We start from the raw sequence: 25690 nt of genomic DNA, 5'->3' as shown, positions 1-25690 counted from the left end.
TACAAAGACAAACATAATTTATGAATTATTACAAATGAATACATGTATTTGAGAAGTGAACTTTTCCATCACCCTCAAGGGTTCCCAAGAATAGATGAGTGGATAAAGAAACTGTGGTTTCTACACTACAGAATACTATGCAGATGTTAGTGAAAATGAAGTCATGAAATTTGCTTATACATGGATGGACATGAGTGAAATTAGTCAGAGGGAGAGGGACAAACGTAGAATGATTGTACTCATTTGCGGGATATAAAAATAACAACATAGTATGAGAATAATTTCAAAAGACAATAGAAACAAGGTTCAGGAGAACTGATCCATGGTAGGAAGCTTGTCACAAACGGGGAGGGGGAATGCAGTTAGGACAGAGAAGGGACCATTATGACAATAATAATTGGAAATGATTACTCTGGACAAAAACTGAATGCTCTATCTGAGCTCCCTTTTCCCCTCGCATGTGTGGCTGGCCTCCAAGCCATGGAGCAAAATTCCTGCCAGTACTGATCAAAATTTAGTCCTGTTTCTGTACTCAGAGATCAACCCTGATAGGGTTCAGGGCATCCTGTGTGGTGCCAGAGATAGAACTCGGGGTGGCCACATGCAAGACAAGTGATCTACCCACTATGCTTTTGTTCTGACTCAAGCAATAAACTATTCTCAAATGTCAGAAAGGGTAGCTTGGTTTTGTGGCACCTGTAGCAATATTAGCATGATACTAAGATTGTCAGTGGCTTCTGAAAAGGATGGTATGCAAATGCATGATGTGTGCTGTATATAAAATAAATTAAATATATTAAAAAAACCTGAATGCTGAAAGGAGGTCGTTATAAAGTGATATGCATGATACCCTTTTAGTAGTAGTATTGTAAACCACAGTGCCTAAAAGGGGGGGGGAGGGAGAGAGAGAGAGAGAGAGAGAGAGAGAGAGAGAGAGAGAGAGAGAGAAAGAGAGAGAGAGAGAAGAAATTTGTGAAATGTGTCTGCTATGGTGGGTGGTGGGAGAGAAACTGGGGACACTGATGGTGGAAAATGTACACTGGTAAAGGGATGGGATGGATGTTGGAACATTGTATGACTGAAACTCAATCATGAACAGCTTTGTAACTGTGTATTGCACTGATGTTGTGATTCAACAACATCAAAAACTGAAAAAAAATACAGGACTCATATTAGACCTCTGAGGCAGTTCTAGGATTGAATTTAGACTCACCTGCCTTAAGGTTTGCAAGGCAGGTGCTTTGCCACTAAGTTATTCAGGTGCCCCCCGCCCCCGCCTCCTCAAACCCCCTCGCCCTGGATTTTTTTTATAAAACAATAAGATCATCAGTTTTTCTATACTGATTTATAAGAGATCTCAATAATGTATACACATTATTGTATACTGTTAAATTATACTGTCATTACAGTTTTTTTTTCCACCTAGAATGTCACATAGCTAGACCCATAATATGTAATATAGTCTGGTTTGTTTCACTTGGTAATATGCACGAAAGTTTCCTCCATAGTTTTCCATGGCTTGAGAGCTTTCTAGCACTGAATAATATTCCATTTACGTTCTAGCACTGAATAATATTCCATTGCTTTAAAGTACCATAATTTGTCAAGTTCACTGTTTTTATAATTCTTCTCTGATCTGTTGTAGTCTTGAAATAAAATTTTTATTCAGTTACTGTATGTTTAAGCACCAAAAGTTTTTCTTTACATAAATCCACATCTATCGCTATTCTCTATTTGGTGAGCCATTATTGTCATGTTTTCATTTAGCTTTTTTAAGTGTATTTACAAGAGTTGATTTAACTTTGCCATTGTGATTTCCCACACTGTAGCACTGTAGCACTGTAGCACTGTCCTCCCATTGTTCATCAATTAGCTCGAGCGGGCCCAGTAACACCTCCATTGTGAGACTTGTTGTTATTGTGCTTGGCATATTGAATACATCATGGGTAGCTTGCCAGGCTATTTTCTGTGGTATTAAAATTTTTAAATAACTCTTTTGAACTGATTTTGCAAGAACTATTCTTTTTGTTTAAAACGATAGCTTAGGTAAGATGGTTATAATAGTATGAAAATATATGATGTTGATATGCAGATTTACTGCACCCTTCCTACCCCAAAGTCCCCATGATCCTTCACCACTATCCCTATGTCACTCTAGTACAATCTTCACTCCCTGCTTCAACTTCCTTCCCCTGTTGTATGACAGTCTTAGTTTTTCAATGCAAGGCCAAAGGATTTTGTTATTAATTCCGACTAGTCCTTTGTGTTTTTATCCTTTGTAAACCACAGATGAGTGAGATCAACCAGTATTTATTTTCCCTCTGACTTATTTCGCTTAACATGATGCCCTCAAGTTTCATTCACATTGAACTGCATAGTTTCAGCTTTTATTATGGCTGTACGTATATATTCAATTATGTATATATTTCATAACTTCTTTATTCTTTCATCTGTATTTGGACATTTGGCTATTGTACTGCAATGGATTTAGATGTGTACCTAAATGTATGTACATACACATACACATACATGTATATTTAAATCAATGTTTTGTGTACTGGGGGTCGATGCCAAGAAATGGAATTTTGGATCACATGAAAGTTCTAGTCTTACTTTTTTGAGAAGTTCACATTGTTTTCCATAGAGGCTGAATTAGAAGACCTGCCCATCAACAGTGAAAGAGGGTTCTTTTTGCACCACATTTCTGACAACTTTGGTTGTTTGTAATCTTTTTGATAAATGACATTCTCACTGGTGTAAATAGATGTCTCATTGTTGTTACAACTTGTATTTCCCTGATAATAAGTGATAATGAATGCTTTTCATATACCTATTGACTACAAGTCTTCTTTGGGGATGTTTCTGTTCATTTCCTTTCCTCATTTTTTTTAAATGAAGTTATTGGCTTTGTCATTGTTGAACTTTTTGAGGGCTTTATATATCTTGGATAAGCCCTTTATCTGATGTATCTGTACAAATACTTTATCCCATTATCTAGGGTGCTTTTTATTTTAGCACAAGTTTTGCCATGCAACAGCTTTCTTAGTTTGATGTAGTTCCAATTGCTTATTTTTTTTGTCTTCGTTATCATTGTCAATGGAATTAAATCATTAAAGTCACCTCCAAAATTCAGATCCTGGAAAGATCTACCTATTATTTTCTCAATGAATTTTATAGAGATTGGTATACTCTTGAGCTCTTTAATATACTTTGAATTAACTTTTGTGTATGGTGTGAGATATGGCTCTTCTTTCTTTCTTGTATACTCTTGAGCTCTTTAATATACTTTGAATTTTAACTTTTGTGTACGGTGTGAGTATGGCTCTTTTTTCTTTCCTTTGTTCTTTCTTTCTGCTTCTGGATATTCACTTTGACCATTGAAGATATTCTCTTCAGATATAAGTGGATAGACATGGAGAGTATCATGTTGACTGAAATGAGTCAGAAAGAGAGGGACAGACATAGAAGGACTGCATTCATTTGTGGAGTATAGAATAACATAACATGAGTCTGACACCTAAGGATGTAGATACAAGGGCCAGGAGGATTGCCCCATAGTTAGAAGCCTGCCTCCTGAGCGAAAGGGAGAAGGCAGTTGGAATAGAGAAAGGATCACTAAGAAAATGATGGCTGGAGGAATCAGTAGGGATGGGAGATGTGTGCCAAAAGTAGATAATGGGCCAAATATATTGACCTCTCAGTGTCTGTATTGCAAACCATAATGCCCAAAAATAGAGAGAGAGTAGCACTGTAGTACTGTCCTCCCGTTGTTCATCGATTTGCTCGAGCGGGCCCAGTAATGTCACCATTGTGAGACTTGTTGTTACTGTGTTTGGCATATCGAATACATCACAGGGAGCTTGCCAGGCTTTGCTATGCGGGCAAGATACTCTCAATAGCTTGCTGGGCTCTCTCTTGCTGAGAGGGTGGAGAAATCGAACCTGGGTCAGCAAGGTTGGCTACGTGCAAGGCAAACACCCTACCCACTGTGCTATTGCTCCAATCCAGAGAGAGAGAGAGAGTATGGGGTATATTGTCTGCGATGGAGGCAGGAGGGTGGTGGGAAAAAGGGGTATACTGGGAAGATTGGTGGTGGGGAATGTGCACTGGTAGAGAAATGGGTGTTTGATCATTATGTGATTGTAACCCAAAGCTTGTAACTCTCACGGTGATTCAATAAAATTTTAAAAATAGGAAAAAGAAGATATTCTTTTCACTTAAATTTTGTCAAAGGTTAACTGTCCATAAATCTGAGGATTTATCTTGGCTCTCAATTCAATATTGTTAGTCTGAGAGTATGCCTTATTTTTAGTACCACATCGTTTTGATTGCTATAGCTTTATAATATAATTCAAAGTTGGGGCATTAAATACTGCTTACATTTTTTTTCTCTGAATTTCTCTGGTCATTCAGAGGTTTTTATAATTTCATATAAATTTGAGTAGTATTTGCTTTATGTCCTTAAAGAATATTATCAGAATTTTGATAGGAATTGCAATGAATCTATCTCATGCTTTAGGTAGACAATAAATTGACAATACTAATTCTTCCAAACCATGAACATGGAATATTTTCCCATTTCCTGGTAAAATTGTTATCCTTGCTGTGTATAACCACTGAAGTTTCTGTTTGGTTAGCTTCAGGGTCTACTAGTAATATAATGAGATTTCTTTAATTAAAAAAATGGCCACTTAATACCTGCATTGCAAACCACGACACCCTAAAGCTAAAGGAGAGAGAGAGAAAGGGAATGCGCTTGCCATAGATGTGGTGTGTGTGTGTGTGTGTGTGTGTGTGTGTATGTGTGTGTGTGTGTGTGTGTGTTTGGGGAGGGAGGGATACTGGGAACATTGGTGGTGGAGAATAGGCACTGGTGGAAGGATGGGTACTCAAACATTGTATAACTGAAACGTAAAGCATGAAAATTTGTAAGTCTGTAACTGTACTTCACAGCGGTCACGGTCACGGTCCTCCCGTTAGTCATCGATTTGCTCTAGCGGGCCCAGTAACATCTCCATCGTGAAACTTGTTGTTACTGTGTCTGGCATATCGAATACGTCACGGGGAGCTTGCCAGGCTCTGCCGTGCGGGCGAGATACTCTCGGTAGCTTGCCGGGCTCTCCGAGAGGGGCGGAGGAATCGAACTCAGGTCAGCCATGTTGGCTGCTTGCAAGGCAAACGCCTTACCCGCTGTGCTATCACTCCAGCCCACCTCATGGCGATTCATTAAAAAATAATAAAAAAAGCGTAAGTCCTTAGGAAGCATAATAATAGGTCAAAATAAACAACCATAATTCTGCAAGAACAAAGTTTGTTCATATTCTCTGGCACCAGGAAACCACACCAGAAATACAAGTCTGCTCAAGCAAGGCCTCTGCCAACTTGGGACCAGGGTGAAACCAGCATAGACGGAGTTAAGGGTCAGACTCAGGATGAAAAATGGCTAACTTCTCTGGGCACAGACTGTTGAGAATGTACAGAATGCTATGTTGCTCCTTATCTTATCCTCTGAAAGCCTATACAAGGAAGACAGCACGTAGGCAGTCTCCTTAGTCAGAAACCTTTCTTGAGATTTACACAACAGATACATTGGAGACTGTGTCAGAGAACCAGGTCACAACAAAAGCATGTGCTATCTAAGCTTTCCTTATTCAAGGTATTTTTTTTTTTAACTTTTCTTTCACTTTTTTTTTCTGGCCCTAATGTTTCTGATAATATAATGAGATTTCATTAATTAAAAAAATGGCCACTAAATACCTGCATTGCAAACCAGGACACCCTAAAGGGGGGGGGGGGGAGAGAGAGAGAGAAAGGGAATGCGCCTGCCACAGAGGCGGGGGAGGGGAGTTGGGGGGGAAGGATACTGGGAACATTGGTGGTAGAGAATAGGCACTGGTGAAAAGATGGGTACTGGGGCCGCCAGAGCTGTACCTAGTGGTATAAGGGATGGGGAGAGGAGCCATATGCTGCTGGGGACCAAACTGAGGGTCTCCTCCATCACAGGCATGTAGTCTACCTGTCTGTGACATATCTCCTCCTGTGACATGGTGATTTTGGACAAGCATTTGAAGTAAACCATCCTGCCCCCCCCCCACCCAATATTGCAACAACATCCTGAAAGCAGTGAAAGCACATGAAAGCACATAGAGGCTTTCTCCTCTATGCCTTGTCACCAAACTGTTCTTAAATGTTATTGTTTCAGTCTTTTATCTTTTTCATTTTTTTTTACTTATTGGGTCACACCCGACAATGCACAGGGGTCGCTCCTGGCTCTGCACTCAGGAATTACCCCTGGTGGTGCTCAGGGGACCATATGGGATGCTGGGAATTGAGCCCAGGTCGGCCACGTGCAAGGCAAACACCTTACCCGCTGTGTTATCGCTCCAGCCCGTTTTAGTCTTTCACTTCCATTTATTATAGGATTTCTACTAGAATTTTCTGTTAACAGGTGAATTGTTCAGAGAAAATTGTGTGGCTTTTCAAATATTAGAAAAACTAATTTTTTTTTTTTCCCCTTTATTTTATTTTATTTTTTTTAAAGTTGTAGATTTACAATTTTTTGTGCTTTGGTTTCAATTATACAATGATCAGATACCCATCCCTCCACCAGTGCCCATTTTCCACCACCATGGATAATATCCCTCCCACCCCCATCCCCCCATCCCCCCGTCTCTGTGGCAGGGCAATCCCCTGTGTTCTCTCTCTCCTTTTGGGTGTTGTGGTCTGCAAAAGAGGCATTGAGTGGCAAACATGTTCAGTCCATAGTCTACTTTCGACATGCATCTCCCCTCCTGGGAGGATCCTCCAAACATCCTTTATTTGGTGCTCCCTTCTCTATCTGAATAGCCCTTTCCTCTAGGATACCCGGCTGGCCTCTAAGTTATGGAGTAATCCTCCTGGTGCTGATCTCAGCTATTCTTGGGTATTAATCTCATACTTTGTTACTTTATATCCCCCAGATGAATGCAATCTTTCTATGTCTATCCCTCTCTTTCTGACTCATTTCGCTTAGCATGATACTTTCCATATTGTACCACTTGTATGTAAATTTCATGACTTCATCTTTTCTAAGAGCTACATAGTACTCCATTGTGTAGATGTACCAAAGTTTCTTTAACCAGTCATCTGTTCTTGGGCATTCAGGTTTCTTCCAGAGAAAAACTAATTTTCAGGATTGATTCCTAAGATTCATTGTGGGCAGAGAATATATTCGCTTTGGAAATATGTGTTATTCTTAGTATATAGTTATTTTTTTTTATGTAGGAGTACTGCTATATGGTTAATTTTTGTACATGTTCCATGACACTCAAAGATCTTGCATTTTTTTTTTGTTTGGTGTGTGTAATGTTACAGGTTTTAATCTCAGTATTTTATTGTCTAAATATTTAATATTCTATGACTCAGTACTTTTCATAATAGTTATGACTAGAGATAGTTAAAATTTTCCATACTAATGTTGACTGAGTAATTCCTCCTTGGTCAATTTCTGCACATTTCATTTTTATATTTCAATTTTTGGTGTGTACTATTCACAGTTGGGATCACTTTGTTGGTGTGGTCCTATATTTGTTTTCCTTATTTGTTCTTAATGATTGCTTCAAACTGTATTTTGTGGCATGCTATATTTTGGTTAGTATTTGCATAGTATAGATTTTGCATTTTTTATTTTCTACATTCATGTGGTTTTTATATTATACATGTATTGGCAAATAGATAAAATTTTTAAAAACCCAAGTTTAAAATTAAAACATATTAAAAATATGTCTGGTTGACTCTGCCTTAGTGTAGTTATTTAATATTCTTCTTTCCTACCTAATGTTGGATTAGAATATTATACTATACATTATTTTGTTCTCTGCTGCTTTGGAAGTTATATATTACATATTATTTTTGTTTTTCCTTAAATTTTCAACATAGATATTGACCCACCAATTTTCCTATGAGAATATAGTTACTCCGCACTTCCAGCCTCCTGAATACCCTAAAGGCTTAGCACACATTAACTTCATATTAGCATCTCTCCATTTTCTGATTGTTATTTTGAATTCTTTTACTTTATTAAATAAAATTTAAATAACAGTAATTATTCAGTAATAATAAATGGTAAAATTTGGATAATTTAAATAAAATATTTAAGATATAAAAGTTTTATAGTCTCTGGGTCTTGGCCATTGATGGGATTACACCACACCAGGGGCAGTTGGTGGGTGTAACGCCTACATAATGGAAGGTGGGGGATCTGGGTGGAGGAGGCCCCAGTCCAAATCCGAGCAGTCTTGGAGATCTACACCCCGGGTCCTGCACACCTGGGTTCCTCTGCCAGTTTCTTTATGTGTGAGGCTCGTCCGAATGTGTGGAGAATGGTCTTAAGCATGGCTGTGGCTGGAACCAGAGGTCTTCAGCTGCCGGAGCTCTGCTTGGGGTGGGGAGGGAAACTCAACCCACGCTCCTCCAAGGGGCCCTGGTGAGGACAGCCAGGCGCGGATGCAGGAGACTCTGTGCTGTTTTCTTCAGGGAGCAGGGTTTTATAGTTTCTGTGTCTAAGCTGTTCCTTCATGCGCGAGGCTTGTCCGAATGTGTGGAGAGTGGTCTTAAGCATGGCTGTCTCCTGCCTCCACGCCTGGCTGTCCTCACCAGGGCCCCTTGGAGGAGCGTGGGTTGAGTTTCCCACCCCACCTCGAGCAGAGCCCCGGCAGCTGAAGACCTCCGGATCCAGCCACAGCCATGCTTAGGACCACTCTCCACACGTTTGGATGAGCCTCACACATGAAGGAACCGGCAGAGGAACCCAGGTGTGCGGGACCCAGGGTGTAGATCTCCAAGCCTGCTCGGATTGGGACTGGGGGCTCCTCCACCCAGATCCCCCATCTTCCAGTATGCAGACATTACACCCACCAACTGCCCCTGGCGCCGTGTAATCCCATCAATGGCCAAGACCCAGAGACTATAAAACCCTGCTCCCAGAAGAGCGTGGCCGCATGACATCTTATTATCTACTTCTTATTCTGGAGAACCTGGCAGGCTCCAAAAGTTTCCTGCCCACACGACAGAGTCTGGAAAACTCCCCGTGGCGTATTCAATATGCCAAAAGCCAGTAACAATGATGGCTCTCATTCTCCTGACCCTGAAAGAGTCTCGAATGTGGCACTTTTTAAAATATCAGGGCTAGGACGAAGGAGACGTTACTGGGGCCTGCTCAAGGCAAATGATGAACAACAGGATGACAGTGAAGATATAAAAGTTAATGAAGTTAATATGACTATCTAAATATCCACAACCCAGCTTAAGAAATAAAGCATTTCTTTTTTTAATGTCGGAGTATCGCTGATTATTCAATCATTGATTAAAAAATAAAGCACTTAAACCATAATGCCCAAAATGAGAGAAAGAGAATGAAAGAAATAGAAGTGAAGGGCCTGCCATAGAAGCAGAGGAGTGGTTTGGGTGGGGTGGAAGGAAAAGGGGGGACATTGGTGCTGGGAAATTACACTGGTGGAGGGAAGGGATGCATGTTGAAACATTGTATGACTGAAACCCAATCATGAATAGCTTTGTAATGCTCTATCTCATTGTGATTCAATAAAATAAAAAATATCTTAAAAGAAATAAAAGCATTTGTTTATTTTTATTTTTTGGACAACATCCAGCCTTGATCAGGGTTTACTCCTGGCTCTGTGCTCAGAGGTTACTCCTTGAAAACTTGGGGGAACCATATGGGATGCTGAGGATTGAATCCAGGTTGGCTGTGCAAAGCAAGTGCCCTACCCACTGCTCCAATCCCTGTTCATTAATCTTTGTGGATTAATAGCAGTGCTTGTGGGAAGACCATGTGTAATGTTGAGGACCATACTGGGGTCAGCTGTGAGAAAGGAAAGTGCCTTAAGCCCTATACTATCCTTTCAGTTCCAGGAACTAAAACATTATTAACAGGACCAGAGACTGTGAGGGCCTCCTTGCTTATTCTCTCATTACCAGGTTCTGCTTTTAGGCCTTGACACTCCAAACTCTCCAGACTCTCCAAAGGCCCTGGCACATAATTCCCTACCTTTACTGTTATGATGGGCAGGAGCAATAGCACAGAGGGTAGGACGTTTGCCTTACCTGCTGCTGTCCAGGCTGATCTGGGTTTGATTCCTCCACCCCTCTCCAAGAGCCTGGCAAGCTACCGAGAGTATCTCGCTGCCTAACAAATTCTGGCAAGCTCCCCGTAGTGTATTCGATATGCCAAACACAGTAACAAGTTTCACAATGGAGACGTTACTGGGCCCCGCTTGAGCAAGTCTATGAACAACGGGAGGACAGTGCTACAGTGCTACCGTTATGACAAAATAATGCATTCTCTAACAATGCATATGCTTATAATTTTATTTATTTATTTATTTATTTATTTATTTATTTTTGGCTTTTTGGGTCACACTGGTGATGCACAGGGGTTACTCCTGGTTCTGCACTCAGGAAATACCCCTGGCGGTGCTCAGGAGACCATATGGGATGCTGGGAATCGAACCCGGATTGGCCGCGTGCAAGGCAAATGCCCTACCTGCTGTGCTATTGCTCTAGCCCCTATGCTTACAATTTTAAAGATAGTATTTTTTGTAGTCTAATACTTTTTGCTCAGTATTAATTTGGATAGAACCATCATAACAACATGCATATTTCAGTTTGTTTTCATGGCTACAGGGTTTTAAATTTTGAATATAACAATTTATATAGTTTCATTTTTTTGGTGAGCATTTCAGATATTTCCAGATTTCTGGGTGTTTGTTTATTTCTGGATCACATCCATCAGTGTTTGGGGGCTACTCAGGGAGTGTTCTGGGGGCTGTGAGGTACACGGATTGAACCCTGGCCTCCCGTATGCACAGCACGTGCTCCAGCTCTTTGAATTATTTTCCGGACTCCTGTTTCCTGTTCCCTTTGTTATTATAAGCAGTATTTAAAAAAAAAATTTCTTGAACATGGCTCCTTACACATATGCCTGATACATAATTTTTAGGGTGAAAATTCAGTCATAGTTGGGGCATTAGAGATACTCTCTCTAAATTGATTATATTGTCTATTACTTTTTAAAGTGATTTTTAGCTCGTTTCATTCCCACATACGAATAATATTTTTTGTTGTTTCACATCTTTGACAGCATTTTGCCAATTTGATGGATGTGAAACGGTACATCCTTATGGTTTTAACTCATTGTTTCCTAAATACTAAGGAGGCTGGGTAACTACTCATATGCATATGAGGAACCTAGTTTTCCTTCTCTGAGAATTTCCTGACATCTTTTTGTTATTATTCCTGTAGGATTATTAGTGTTTCTGTATTGATTTATAAGAGCTTTTCTTGGGCGGTGCTCCCACAAGGTGCCCGGGGATGGGGAGTAGTAGACCATTCCCAGTGATTTCCTAGTCAGTTGGACCTGCAGGTCAGCGCCCTGGGTGGAGGATGTGGCCCTCTCTGCTAGGTTGCCTGAACCCTGCCAGCAGTGCTGGGGGCCCTCCAGGGCTGATACTTTGTGATGGAGATTGAGCTGAGCTCAGGGCAGGAGCAGCATGCGCCCTAATCCCTGGTCCCATCAGGGTCTTTAACCGTTTGGTGCACTAATTGAATTCCAGACTTTCAGAATTTAAGGCAAATGTCCAGGACTATTTGATGGCCAATGTAAGGAGTCATTTTGACTGGGTCACTTGGTGCTCCTAATGTTGGAGTCATTTTGACTGTGTCACTCAATGCTCCAAATATCTGACTAAAAATTACTGAGGGCATGACTGTGAAGGCATTTCTGCATGAGAAAATATCTGACTCACTGGTAGACTCAGTAAAGCAGAATGTCCTTGCTAAAGTGAGTAGGCCCTATCTAATCAGTTGAAGAGATGAATAGAACAAAAAAGCTTAGTGAGAGGGACTGCCCCAGGCCTGCTCTTTGAACTGGGACATATTTTATTGATCTTTGCTTTGAAACAGAAACATTGGCTCTTCTCTTGTCTTTAATCCCCGGGCTTTCCTCTTGGAACTTTTTTTCAGGCTAGAACTATAGACCAACTCCTCTGATTTTCAGATCCAGGAATTTCTCATCTCATTTAGCCAAGCAAGCAATCTCTTATAATATGATTATAGATTGGAATATTATATAACCCCTCTCACATCCATCATTTCCTAGTAGTTCTGTTTCTTTGGAGGAGACTGATTAATATAACACTAGAAAATCACTTGAACATCAGGGCTCCATTTTCCTCCTGATAACCCCCAATCTGGACACCAGTACAGATGAGGCTCTGCACCTCCGGGTCTGCCAGAGTAGCAGACAGTCCTGATAGGACACAAGCCTTCAGGTGCAAGGAGAGAACTGGGAGTCAGGGAGATGGATTTTTTTATGAGTAAGAATCCAAATCAACCTAACTGAAGGAGACACTTAAATCGGCATTAAACAGAATTGTGTATATAGGAAAGTTTACTTTTTGTTAAAATTTTTTTTGGGGGGCAAGGTTCACACCTGGTGCACCTCAGGGTTTATTCCTGACTCTGTGCTCATGGATCACTCTTGGTGGTGCTTGGGACACCATATGTGGTACTTGCTTGAGTAGACTTGTATTTCTGGTGCCGTTTTCTGATGCCAGAGGATGTGAACAAACTTTGTTCTTGCAGAATCATGGTTGTTTATTTTGACTTATTGGAGCGATAGCACAGCGGGTAGGGCGTTCGCCTTACACGCGGCCAACATGGCCGACCCGAGTTCGATTCCTCCGCCCCTCTCGGAGAGCCCGGCAAGCTACCGAGAGTATTCGATATGCCAAACACAGTAACAACAAAGTCTCCAATGGGGACGTTACTGGGCCTGCTCGAGCAAATCGACGATCAACGGGAGGGCCTTTATCTCTCTCTCTCTTTATCTAAAGACTTATGCATTTAAAATTTTTTTTAATGAATCACTGTGAGGTACAGTTACAAACTTAGAAACTTTCGTGCTCATGTTCCAGTCATACAATGATCGAGTACCTATCCCTCCACCAGTGCCCATTCTCCACCACCAATGTTCCCAGTATCCCTCCCACCACCCCTACCCCATCCCCTCTCACCCACATCCCCACCTCTGTGGCAGGTGCATTCCCTTTTATTCTCTTTCTCTTTTAGGGTGTTGTGGTTTGCAATGCAGGTATTAAGTAGCCATCATTAAGCATTTTTTTCATTAATGAAATCTCATTATATTACTAGTAGACCCTGAAGCTAACCAAATAGAAACTTCAGTGTTTATACACAGCAAGGATAATAGTTCTACCAGTAAGTGGGAAAATATTCCATGTTCGTGGATAGGAAGAATTAGTATTGTCAAATTATTGTCTTACCTAAGCATGATATAGATTCATTGCAATTCCTATCAAAATTCTGGTGATATTCTTTAAGGACATAAAGAAATACTGCATGTTGGCTGCATGCCAGGAAAGCACCTTAAACTCTGCACTATCTCCCAAGCTATAAGAGGACCTGTTTACACTTCCCTGTTACCCCTAGTACTGAGTGGAGAAGAACTCATGAGGAAACTGAGATTAATAGTATAATAAAAAGACTTAAAGAAATTTTTGCACATTTGAGTAAAGGGAATAAACTATAGTACCTTTATAGGTATATTAAAATAATATCTTAAGAAACAAAGCACTTTTGTTGTTCACCTAGATTATTATACTTCAACCTTGTAAACAATCTCCTTTTTGTGTTAGGATTTTTCAATCACTTTTTAACACAACTCACAGCTAAATATTAACACATCTAAATCTATTTCGGAAGGCACAGCTGAGTGTAGGGATTTCGGTTTCACTAAGAAAGAGGGAAAAATTTCAAAGGGATCTGTGAGTGATTCCAACTGTATCACGTCACCTTACCGCTCTCCAAATCCGCTGTCTCGGGCAAATCTCTGGAAAGCACTCATGGGATCCGAGCCTGTGCTTAAGATGAACACCAGCGGAGTGTTGAAGGACATGTCTTGATACAAAGTAGCCAGGTCCACAGGTGGTGTTTCTACAAAGGGCTTCCCAAGATTATCAATGACAAAGTCCGTAACAGCGAAAACCACCTGGGAGAAAGAAAAAACAAAAAGGAAAAGCCCTACTGGATCAAGGCTTTCATCATTTCATTCACTTTGTTCCTGTCAGCGCTTCCGATGCGGGCTCTTCTCCTTCTGCCCTCATTCTCTCTTCATGATGTATATTTATTCCCACAGACACAACTGGGTAGGTTTGTAAACTCACTCGCTGAGATCAGCCAAGGTTCTCATGACTTCACTTGAACAAGAGAAGCCGCTGGCCCCCGGCGTGCAACAACTCTTCACTCCCTCTGTCTGCAACGTGGCCCTCTCCCAGCTGGCCTTCCCTGTCCTGTCCCTCTCTCATTCTTATGGACTTTACTTTCAGTCCCCATTAACTCTTTCTGCATTATTGTTGGTCTCTTCCTTGCTCCTTGATCATACAATTAGGCTGTCCTGCCCTTAAAAGCAAAATAAAAGCCTTTCTTTTTATTTCAGCTCCCCACTTACCATTTCATTTTTTAAAAATGGTACTCACAAGCCAGCATCTCTGGAGGACTGACCCCATCTTCATCTAGCCGTTACTCATCAGTTTCTCCTCACTTTTCCTAGAAACAACCTCAGCCCTAATGATCAAGTCCATGCCTGGCCATTGCCTGAACCCTTGTATTTCCTCAGTGAGCCCCTCAAGTCTACCTACCCTATCTCTGCTCTTGCAGGCCTGTCTCTCCTTATCCCAGATATGGTGTTTGGTGAGAGAGAAAAAAACATCCTGCTTTGTGCCACAAAACTGTTGTGATAACACACAAACCGAGTCTACAATATTGATGCTGTGACTATCTCCCCTAAAGAATAGAGCAACTCTAAGCAAAAATCCTGCTTTAATATTTCCCCCCTATTAGATATTAATCTCATTCTGCTCAATCAAGCTTGACCATGTATTGTTGTTGGTGTAGGAAGACCCTCAACTTAACTTAGGGTCATGGTATTGGCATTATGCCTTTCTGAAACCAACTGGGAAAAGGTTTTCACTTCTTGCTCATTTAAGTGAGGATATTCTAACTGTAAAGGTGCCATGCTACAGAACAAACAGCTGTTCAAAGAAGGCTAAGGGGATTTGGAGCTTCATCTAGCTGTGTCTGTGACTGAGTCTAATTCTAGCATCAATAATTATTTTTATTTAAAATATTTAAAAATTTATTAAAATATTAAAAAAATTGGAATCACCATGAGATATATAGTTACAGAGCTGCTCATGATTGAGTTTCAGTCATACAATGTTCCAACACCCATCCTTTCACCAGTGCACAGTTCCCACCACCAATGTCCCCAGTTTCCCATCCACAACCCCCCACCCTGCCCTCACAGCCTGTCTCTATGGCAGACATGTTTTCTCTCTTAATTCAAAATATTTTAATATGAGCTATGGACTTGCTTTTCTTTGATAAGAAGTGCTCATAGAACTGGCACACATACAAACGAACAAGAGCAACCAGTGCTGGCATAGATGCAGGGAGAAAGAGACCCTCATTCATTGTTGGTGGGAATGCTGACTGGTCCAACTTTTTTGGATAACAATATGAACATTCCTAAAAAAAAAACTAGAAACCGTGCTCCCATTTGACCCAGCAATACCACTTTTGGGAATATACCCTGGGCGTCCAAAGACACATAGCAGAAACACCATCTGCACTCCTCTGCTCATTGCAGCTCTATTCACAATAGCCAGAAGCTGGAAACAACCTGAACACCTGAGAACAGACATATGAATAAAGAAACTATGGCACACCTACAGAGTGGAATACTATACAGCTGTTAGGAAAAATGAGGTCATGAAATTTGCATATAAATAGATGGACTTGGAGAGTACCATGTTGAGTGAAATGAATCAGAAGGAAAGGGACAGACATAGAATGACAGCATTTATTTGTGGAATATAAAAAAAAACCCAGTATGACACTAATATCCAATGCCAGGGAAAATGGGCTGGGAGGACTGGTCAATGGTTGGTCAATGGTGTGGGACATGGAGGGTAGTTAAGATAGGGGAGGGTCCATTATGACAATATTACTCGGAAATTATCACTCTGGACAAAAACTAAGTGTTGAGAGCAGGTAAAGGGATATACATAGTAACCTCTCAGCATTTGTGTCACAGACCATAATGCCTAAAATGAAAGAGAGAAAGAGAAAGAGAGAGAGGAAGTAGAGAAGTGCCTCGCTATAGAGGAAGGCTAGGGTGAAGGGCGGCATAAAGGTGTGGGAGGAAAAACTGGTGCTGGGAAATTACTCTTGTGGAGGGATGGGTGTTGGAACGTTGTATGACTGAAATACAATCATGAAAAATTTTGTAATGCTCTATCTTCACGGTGATTCAATAAATGTTTTTTTCTTGCTTTTTGGGTCACACCCAGCAATGCTCAGGGGTTACTCCTGCCTTTGCACTAAGGAATTACTCCTGGCGGTGCTTGGGGGACAATATGGGATGCCGGGGATCGAACCCCAGTTGGCTGCGTGCAAGGCGAATGCCCTACTCGCTGTGTTATTGCTCTGGCCCCTAAAATTTTTTTTTAAAAAGTGCTCATAGAATTTGCAATCAATGACAAAAAAGGCTATAATTTATTGAGGTTACTATGTAAATACAGGAGTTGTAACACACTCATAAAATTTTTGTGAATTAAAAGAACTGAAAAATGAGTTCTCTTGTACATAGGACAATAGGATAATAATCTATACAGCTAGATTTCCAATGACTTTGATCAGTGAGCTTCTTTTGAGTTTTGGGCCACATCTGCCTATGATACTGCTTGGTTCTAAGGGATAACTCCTGGAAGGACTTAAGGGGACCATATGAAGTGCTGGAGATCCAATCTGGGATGGTGACATGCAAGGTAAGTGCCTTATTTGCTATACCATATCCCAGCCCCACCAATCACCTTATTAATGGATTACCACAAACTATTGTTTACATATGCAATTTCTATATGTATGAATCAATTTTATTCATGAATAATTTAAGTATGTAGAAGATCAATATGAGCAAATACACTCTAAATTAGGTACTGATCTATCTAACATACATCCAGAAATATATATGCTCAAGAACATGGGTAACTATATGGAACACTGAAAAGAAACATATATTTTTTTTAAATGTAGGAGTACTGCTATTTATTCAGCCACTGGTTAGTCTGATTAAATTGTGCATAAACTCCACTTTACTTTTTTCCCCCATTTTAAAAATAATTTTATTTATTGAATCACCGTGAGAGCAGTTACAAAGCTTTCTGGTTTAAGTCTCAGTCATATAATGAAATACCCGTACCTTCACCAGCAAACATATCTTTTAAAGCTGTAGAACTGGTATATGTTGTAGATCAAAACTATAAATTCCCGTATTGATCTGGCATAATGCCTTTTGTTTCACCAGTTAAGTATTGGGTTCAGAAGGATCTCCCCAACCTTATATTAAGTGCTCGGGCGTTCTCAGGATGGTTTGAACCCACTGCTGATCTGATATTCTGAACTGAGAATGCTTCTTTTATGTCTGACAATTATGCTGAGCTGGTAAGAGTATGAAAAATTTCCTGGCTGGCCATTCTTTCTTTTATTTGTCTTTGAACCCAAAGTCTCTTCTATAGAAACCTATTTGTTTGGAAGGGCTTGGTCAACACCCAGTGGTGCACAGGACTCTCTTGTGGTGCTTGGAATACCATTTATAGTGCTGGGCAAACACCGTAGCTCCGGTGTTAAGCTCCAGCTTGCATGCACTCTGTATCTAAGGTATTCTCACTTTCAGATCCCACTTCATCCAAGAGATTTGTTATCCTATAGCAAACTTAACTTTGTAGCTATTTTGGGGTCTTTCTCAATGTGCTCTTTGTATTACAGTTCTGTATTCCCTAGGTAATGCCCAATCTTCTTGTGTCTCAAGCTCTTTCCTCTCACATGACTGTAAAACACCAACCTTATCCCATGACCCCTGTGGAATTCTGATGTTATTATCATCAAGATATTTATGGAAACAATGGCAAGAATTTTCTGGGGAGAAATGCTTCAGATGTCTCCTAATCTTTATGATCTAAAGAGCAGGGCACTTTATTTTTTTAAAGGCAGCTTCATCCCTCTGGCGAAAGAGCAAGTCAGGTTTCCAGTTACAGAAATGGGGTTTCATTTTATTATTATTTTTCTTTCCTTCTCCCCCCTTTTCTGGTTGTTGTTTTTGTTGTGAAGACTGTGGTGGGGGGGGGGGTCACAAACAGTTGGCTGTGGTGATTGAGGACTTGGTTGTGGTAGTTCTGGAATCAGAAATGGGAGTATTGTTGGGATCTCAACATGGGGCCAGTGCTCAGGATTGAATTAATCACCTTACACTCTACAACTGGGCTGGAATGATAGCACAGCGGGTAGGGCGTTTGCCTTGCATGCAGCCGACCTGGGTTCGATTCCTCCGTCCCTCTCAGAGGGCCTGGCAAGCTACCGAGAGTATCCCACCCTCACGATGCAGCCTGGTAAGCTCCCTGTGGAGTATTTGATATGCCAAAAACAATAACAACAAGTCTCACAATAAAAACGTTATTGGTGCCCGCTCGAACAAATCGATGAACAATGGGAGGACAGTGCTACAGTGCAGTGCTACACTCTACAACTGGGCTCCCAATTAGGCATTTGGGGAAGATTATTGTCTTCAAATCCCATGTCTGAGCATAGGCACTGCATATTTTCTTTTCTATCATCAAGTTGCTTTCTCCAAGCTTCTTTGTAAACTGAGCTGCTCAGTACTGACGTAAGTACTGACTCCATTATGTTTTGCTTAGAATGTTTTTATAAGTTTGCTGCTTGATCTTTCACACAATCTCTAGCTGAGATTGATTACTTTTTTAGCCCATTGTTTATGACGAAAATTTAAAGCACATATAAAATCATAGAATAATGAGACCAATGTTTCACTCAGCTTCTACATTTATCAAGATAAGGCTCATCTTCTTTTCCCTGTCCACCCACAGCTCCCTCACTTCTTAGTATTATTTTGAAGCACAACTCATGAGTCATATTATCTCATCTTTAAGTAATTCAACACATGACTCATAAAGACTAAAGAATACATATAACAACACTAGTATAATCACATCTAAAAAAATTAACAATGATTCTTTGATGTCAAATATTTAGTGTTCATTTTCCCCTAAATTATATGTGTCTCTGTAGGTATGATCTGTGTATAATCTGCGTGAATCAGTATTTAACTCATCTTACAGAGAGACAGATTTATTTGTCCAAGTCTATTTAAATCAAAACTTTTATTTTTTTTGCTTTTTGGGTCACTTGGCGATGCACAGGGGTTACTCCTGGCTCATGCACTCAGGAATTACCCTTGGCTGTGCTCAGGGGACCATATGGTGTGCTGGGAATCGAACCCGGGTCGGCCGTGTGCAAGGCAAACGCCCTACCTGCTGTGTTATTGTCTAGCCCCACGGTGCTGGAGATAAAACCTGGGGCTCAAACCTGCAAGGCCTGTGATCTCTACTAACACATACATTTTGTCTTTTGTTTCTTCTTCCCCCTTATAAAACTAATTAAATGTGTTACTGAAGAAATAAGATTGCGCATCTTGCAAATTTTTTCACTGTCTAGCAATTTAGTCTCAATCTCCTTTTAAACTTCTGTCTTCTTTGAGCTCTTCTCATTAAGATCTCCTTTAATTTTTGTTAGCACCCAAACTGGCAGCATTGTTTCATATTTATTGGGACTTTCCTCTCGACTCAGATCTATCTATTACGTAGTTGTTCCAGTGATTTATTGTGTCCCAAACATGTGTTTCAGTGAGCCATATCTTTTTAATTTTTATTTACTCAATTAAAAAAATATTTATTTTTATAAAGTTGTTTATGATGATTTGTTACATTCAACATTCCAACACCAATCTCACCACCATCGCACCTTCCCATCAGCATTGTTTCCAATTTTCCTGACTACACTCCAGCCTGCCCCAATAGCAGGCCCTAAAAATTTTATTTTGTATTGCTTGTTATGAATAATTCGTTAAAAATGATTCAAAAAGTTTTCCCTAGAAGAAACTGTGTGAAGATTGTTGTACTTCACCCTGGAGCCATTAAGCCCTTGTATAAGAGATTGCTAGCATGTTGTTACAGGTTAAGCCTTGTGTGTTAATATTTTCTTAACCAAGATTGGTTGCCTTCTACTTTATATTCCATCAAGTGTGGTATGGTACTCCTGCTATATCAGTGGTGTAGTGTTTGAGAGCATTCATGGCTGTGCATTCCAGGAATTCTAAAATTTCGAATGGGGTTATAGAGCTGGAATTAAATTTTTAACTGCATGGTGACTTTGGAGTCTGAAAGTATCTCTGCAGCTTGTTGACCTCTTCTGAGAATTATTTGTGAGTCTCTAGTTCATGGCCAGTTAATGAGCTTACATGGCACCAGAGGCAGTTCATGGGTGTGACTGCCAGACTCCAGGAAGAACAGGATGGGGGGAGGTAGCCCATCCCCAACTCTGTTAGAACCTGGAGATTTCCATCGCCAAACATGTATGCCTTTGTTTTCAAACAGATCAATTCATGGATGAGGCCTGTCCCAAGCTGTGGAGTCTGACCTTGAGTACGACAGTGACTGTGGCATGTGGAGGTTTATTGACTACTGAGGCTCTGCTTGGGTGGGCAGTCGGCTCACCCGCCCTCTGAAGTGCCCTGATGAGACTCAGCCTGGCCAGTGACCTGAGGCTTCCTGCAGCCTGTTAATCTCTTTCAAGATTTATTAATGAATCTCTCTGGATCATTAAAGAGCTTATCTGGAGCCAGAGGCAGTTCATGGGCGTAACTGCCAGGCTCTAGTACTTACTCCTGGCTCTTTTTTTTTTTTTTTTTTTTTTTTTTTTGCTTTTTGGGTCACACCTGGAGATGCACAGGGGTTGCTTCTGGTTCTGCACTCAAGAATTACTCCTGGCAGTGCTTAGGGGACCATACTGGATGCTGGGAGTTGAACCCAGATCGGCTGCGTGCAAGGCAAATGCCCTACCCGCCGTGCTATCGCTCTAACCCCTCCTGACTTTTTTTTAAAAAAGTCCCTCCCCCCACACTTTATTTAAACACTGTAGTTTACCAAGTTGTTCATGATGATTTTTTTACAGGCATTCAGTATTCCAATAACAATCCCAGCACCCTATCACCTTCCCTCCACCACTGTCTCCGTTTTCCCACCCATCCTTTAAGGCTGCCCCCATAGCAGATCCATAAAAATTTACCTTATATTACTTGTTAACAAAATTATAAAAAATACATATTTCCTTGGAAGAAAATTTGTAAAAATTGTTGTATCTCATCATGGGAACATTAAGTCCTTGTCTGAGGGATTACGTGAGGTGTTGTCACAAGTTAAGCCTTCTGTGTTAATGTTTTTGTTACTCGAGATTGGTTGGCTTCCACATCACATCCTATTCAATCTGGTGTACTACTACTAGATGGTCGGTGTTGTAAAGTTTGGAGATGTTCATAAAATCCAGAATTTTTAACTGGGAAGTCCAGCTAAAGTTAAATCTTTAGCTGGGCTCTGTCCAAAATTTTTGCAGCTAGTTGATCTCTTTCGAGACTTTTTCATAAGTCTCTGGAACAAGGCTGATAGATGAGCTTACAAGGTGGTAGAGGTGGTTCGTCTTACTCCTGGTTCTGCACTCAGGAATCACTCCTGGTGGGGTTTGGGTGAGTAAATAGGATTCTAGTGATTGAACCCAGGTTGGGTGTTTGGGTTGTTTCCATATCTTTTGTAATAAGTGCTATTGTACTAAAGGGATATGTGTGTACATATTCCTTCGAATTAATGCCTTGGTGTTTTGGAGTTAGATGCCAAGAAATGGCATTTCTTGTGTCATATGACACTGGGTCTTATGGACTTCTATTCCATTATTTTTTTGAAATATTCTATTCCATTATTTATATCTCTATATTTCTTTCTATAGAGATTGAACCAGATGGCATTCCCATTAACACTGAATGAGGGTTCCCTTTTCACTACAACCTCACCAATGCAGATTGTTTCCAGAATTTTGGCAATATTATCTTCACTATATTTTATGGACTCTGGTATAATCTCTGTCTTTAATACACTTGAAGTTACATCTGTGAATGTGTGAAATACTGTTTTAATTTTTTTTAACACGTGACTATCCAGTTTTCCCAATATCCTTTGTTGAAGAGATGTTCTTCACGTACTTAGATCCTTTGTCATAGATTGACTATCAATAAATATGGGAGTTTAAGTCAGTACTCTCAATTATATTCTATGGGTCTGTAGTTATCTTTATTCCAAATAGGATGCTATTTTGATTATTATAGTATTGTAGTCACTTGATCACTTGACATCCCGTTACTCATCGATTTGCTCAAGCAGGAGCCAGTAATGTCTCCATTCATCCCTGTTGCGTGCTAGTGTAGCCCAATGGCGTCTGTTCACTCCAGGAATGCAAAGAACATCAAAGCGTTCATTCAGGGTCTTGATGAAGAAGTCTGACCATCTTGTAGGTGGGTGGCCACTCAGTCTTTTGACGGCAAAAGACCGAGTGGCCACCCACCTACAAGATGGTCAGGCTTCTTCATCAAGAAGTGGAATCTAGTCGGTAACGGCTCTAGTCGAGCCGTTGTCTCCAAATCTCATTACGTGTCCAGCACATCTGATTTACAACACCTTGGCAAATGAGACAGCGTCCCTGATTCTTGATCATCGATGGAGGTCGAAACTCTGGATTCTTTTTCTCACTTGAGTGAAACATGATACTCCAAGCATGGGTCTGGGTCTTTTGATTCCTCTTTGGGAGACCCAGGTAGCGGTCTCATCCTGTTTTTGTAGGGCCCAGATCTCTGAGGCATAAGTTAATGCAGGAATAACAGTGGAATCGAAGAGATGTGCCCAGAGCTGGAGGTTCTTCATACTCTTAGTTATTTCTTCCACGCATTTGAAGGCTTTCCAAGCTACTCTCTTCCTCCTGCGCTACTCAGGTGCCAGGTCATTTGTCATGTTGACTTCTTGACCTAGGTATACATAACTGTTGTATTCAGAAATGTTTGTTCCGTTGAGAGTGAATGGAGCATCAGGAACAAGACTGTTTCTCATAAACATTGTCTTCGTGAGATTCAGCTGGAGTTCGACCTTACCACACTCACGGTTGAAGTCGGCCAGAATTTGTGCTGCTTGGCTAATGTTTGGTGTTATTAGAACGATGTCATCAGCAAAGCGGAGGTGGTGTAGTTGCCGACGGTCTATCTTCACTCCCATTCCTTCCCATTCCAGTCGTCGCATGACGTTCTCAAGCAAATTAATGAATAATGGGAATGAAGAGTTTCAGTGAAATGGTATCACCCTGCTGAATCCCTCTCTTGACATGGATGACCACTTCCTTGTAGAATGGTGAGATCCTGGTAGTGAATCTGCAATACAGTTCATGGAGGATCCTGATGTATTGAGTTTGGATGCCCTGTTTGGCTAGGGCTTCAAGGGCAAACCATTTCATCAGTAAAGAACTGAACAGAACCCGGCCCAGGCAGGGCAAGACCTGAACACCTGAAGAAACTGCCATCAGTACTCATCAATACACTGGCTCGGCTCTTCACACACTACCTGTCTGAATGCAAGGTTCCGTCCCAATGGAAAACCAGCAAGACTGTACTACTGTACAAGAAGGAAGACATCTACAACATTGGCAACTATTGCCCAATCTGCCTGTTGTCTATTGTCTACAAGCTGGTCACTCAAGTCATCCTGAATAGGATTGGCAGAACACTAGATGAAGGAAAGCCATGCGAGAAAGCCGGGTTCCACAAAGGATTCAGCATGATCAACCATATCCACAAGATAACCAAGCTCATTGAGGTTTCTCGGGAGTTCAAGATGCCGCTCTGTCTAACGTTCATTGATTTAAAGAAGACTTTTGATTCTGTTGGGACTGAAGCAGTCATCGAAGCCCTAGCCAATAGTATTGTAGTATAGTTCAAAATTGGGAAAATCAATGCCTTTTATCTTCTACCTCCTCTCCCCCCAGGATTGTCACTGTCACTGTCACTGTCCTCCCATTATTCATTAATTTGCTTGAGTGCGCACAGTGACATTGTGAGACTTGTTGTTACTGTGTTTGGCATACCGAATACATAACGGGAGCTTGCCAGTTTTGCCCTGTGGGCGAGATACTCTTGGTAGTTTTCTGGGCTCTCCAATAGGGCAGAGGAATCGAAGTCGGGTTGGCCTGTTGGCGTATGCAAGGCAAACGCCCTTCTCTCTCGGCTATTTAGAAAGTTTCATGGTTCCATAAAATTTTAGTAGAGTTTGTTCCAACTCCTTAAAGAATGTCATTGGGATTTTAATAGATATTGCATTGAGTCTATATAATACATTGGGACAATCCTTTTAACAATGTTTATTCTTCCCATCTGTGAACAGGTCATATCTTTGCATCCCCCTGTGTCCTCTTCTATTTTTTTTAGCAGTGCTTTATGGTTTTCACTGTATAAATTTATTCACTTCCCTTATTAAGTTGATTCTTTAGGTATTTGATGGTTTTCTTTTTTATCGTTTTGTTTTTGGGGCACACCCTGTGGTGCTTGGGGATTACTCCTGGTTCTGCACTCAGGGATCACTCTTGGTGGTGCCTAGGCGACCATATATGGTTCTGGGGATTGAACCCAGGCTTGCAAGGCAAGTGCTCTATCTGTTGTACTGTCACCCCAGCATTTGAGGTTTTGGACACAATTTTGAAAGGGATTGCCTTTTAAATTTTTCTTCTAGTTCCTTATTTGCACACAGGAAAGCCTCAGATTTTTGTGTATTAATTTTGTAACCTGCTATTTTACTGTGGGCTGGAGCGATAGCACAGTGGTAGGGCGTTTGTCTTGCGCACAGCCGGTCCGGCTGAGTCGGGTTCGATTCCTCCGCACCTGTCGGAAAGCCCGGCAAGCTACCGAGAGTATTTCGCCTGCATGGCAAAGCCTGGCAAGCTACCCGTGATGTATTCAATATGCCAAACACAGTAACAACAAGTCTCACGATGGAGATGTTACTGGGCCGCTCGAGCAAATCGATGAACAACGGGAGGACAGTGATCATGAGTGATTTTTTTTTTTGTTGTGGAATGACAGTTTTAATTTGATTTTTAAAATCCTATTTGCTGCTCCCCTCAGCTATGAAAGTTTAACCATTATGTCACTGTAATTACATCTGCTGTACATCTCTTCTTTCATGCTTCTATCTTAGTTTGCCGCAAACTGAGGCCTGCTGGCATTAGACTTGGAATCAGAAGACCAAAGGGCTCTTCCTCAATCTGCTAAATTGAATCTAAGGGCATAATTTAAATAATTTCTAGTTTCGTTCTTGGCTGTTGAATCATGCAATTATTATTTTTTTTATTTATTTTTTTTACAGTTGTAGATTTACAATTTTTTTTGTGCTTGGGTTTCAATTATACAATGATCAGATACCCATCCCTCCACCAGTGCCCTTTTTTCACCACCATGGATAATATCCCTCTCACCCCCATCCCCCCATCCCCTCTGTCTCTGTGGCAGGGCAATCCCCTGTGTTCTCTCTCTCCGTTTGGGTGTTGTGGTCTGCAAAAGAGGCATTGAGTGGCAAACATGTTCAGTCCATAGTCTACTTTCGACATGCATCTCCCCTCCTGG

General features: G+C 40.9%; 1 protein-coding gene across 1 annotated transcript in view; it reads right to left on the bottom strand.

Moving 5' to 3' along the window:
- The window catches only part of DNAH6 (dynein axonemal heavy chain 6), a 211933-nt gene that overhangs the window by 21423 nt on the left and 164820 nt on the right, over positions 1 to 25690 (bottom strand). The window contains exon 64 of the mRNA XM_056115431.1: positions 13872 to 14062. Coding sequence (XP_055971406.1) covers positions 13872 to 14062 — 191 coding nt within the window. The remainder of the gene's footprint in view (positions 1 to 13871; positions 14063 to 25690) is intronic.

This window comes from Sorex fumeus, unplaced genomic scaffold, assembly GCF_029834395.1.
Source record: "Sorex fumeus unplaced genomic scaffold, SorFum_2.1 ptg000003l, whole genome shotgun sequence".
Classification (NCBI taxonomy): domain Eukaryota; kingdom Metazoa; phylum Chordata; class Mammalia; order Eulipotyphla; family Soricidae; genus Sorex; species Sorex fumeus.
Note: the sequence above shows the minus strand (reverse complement) of the source record. Positions and strands in the feature narration are given on the sequence as shown.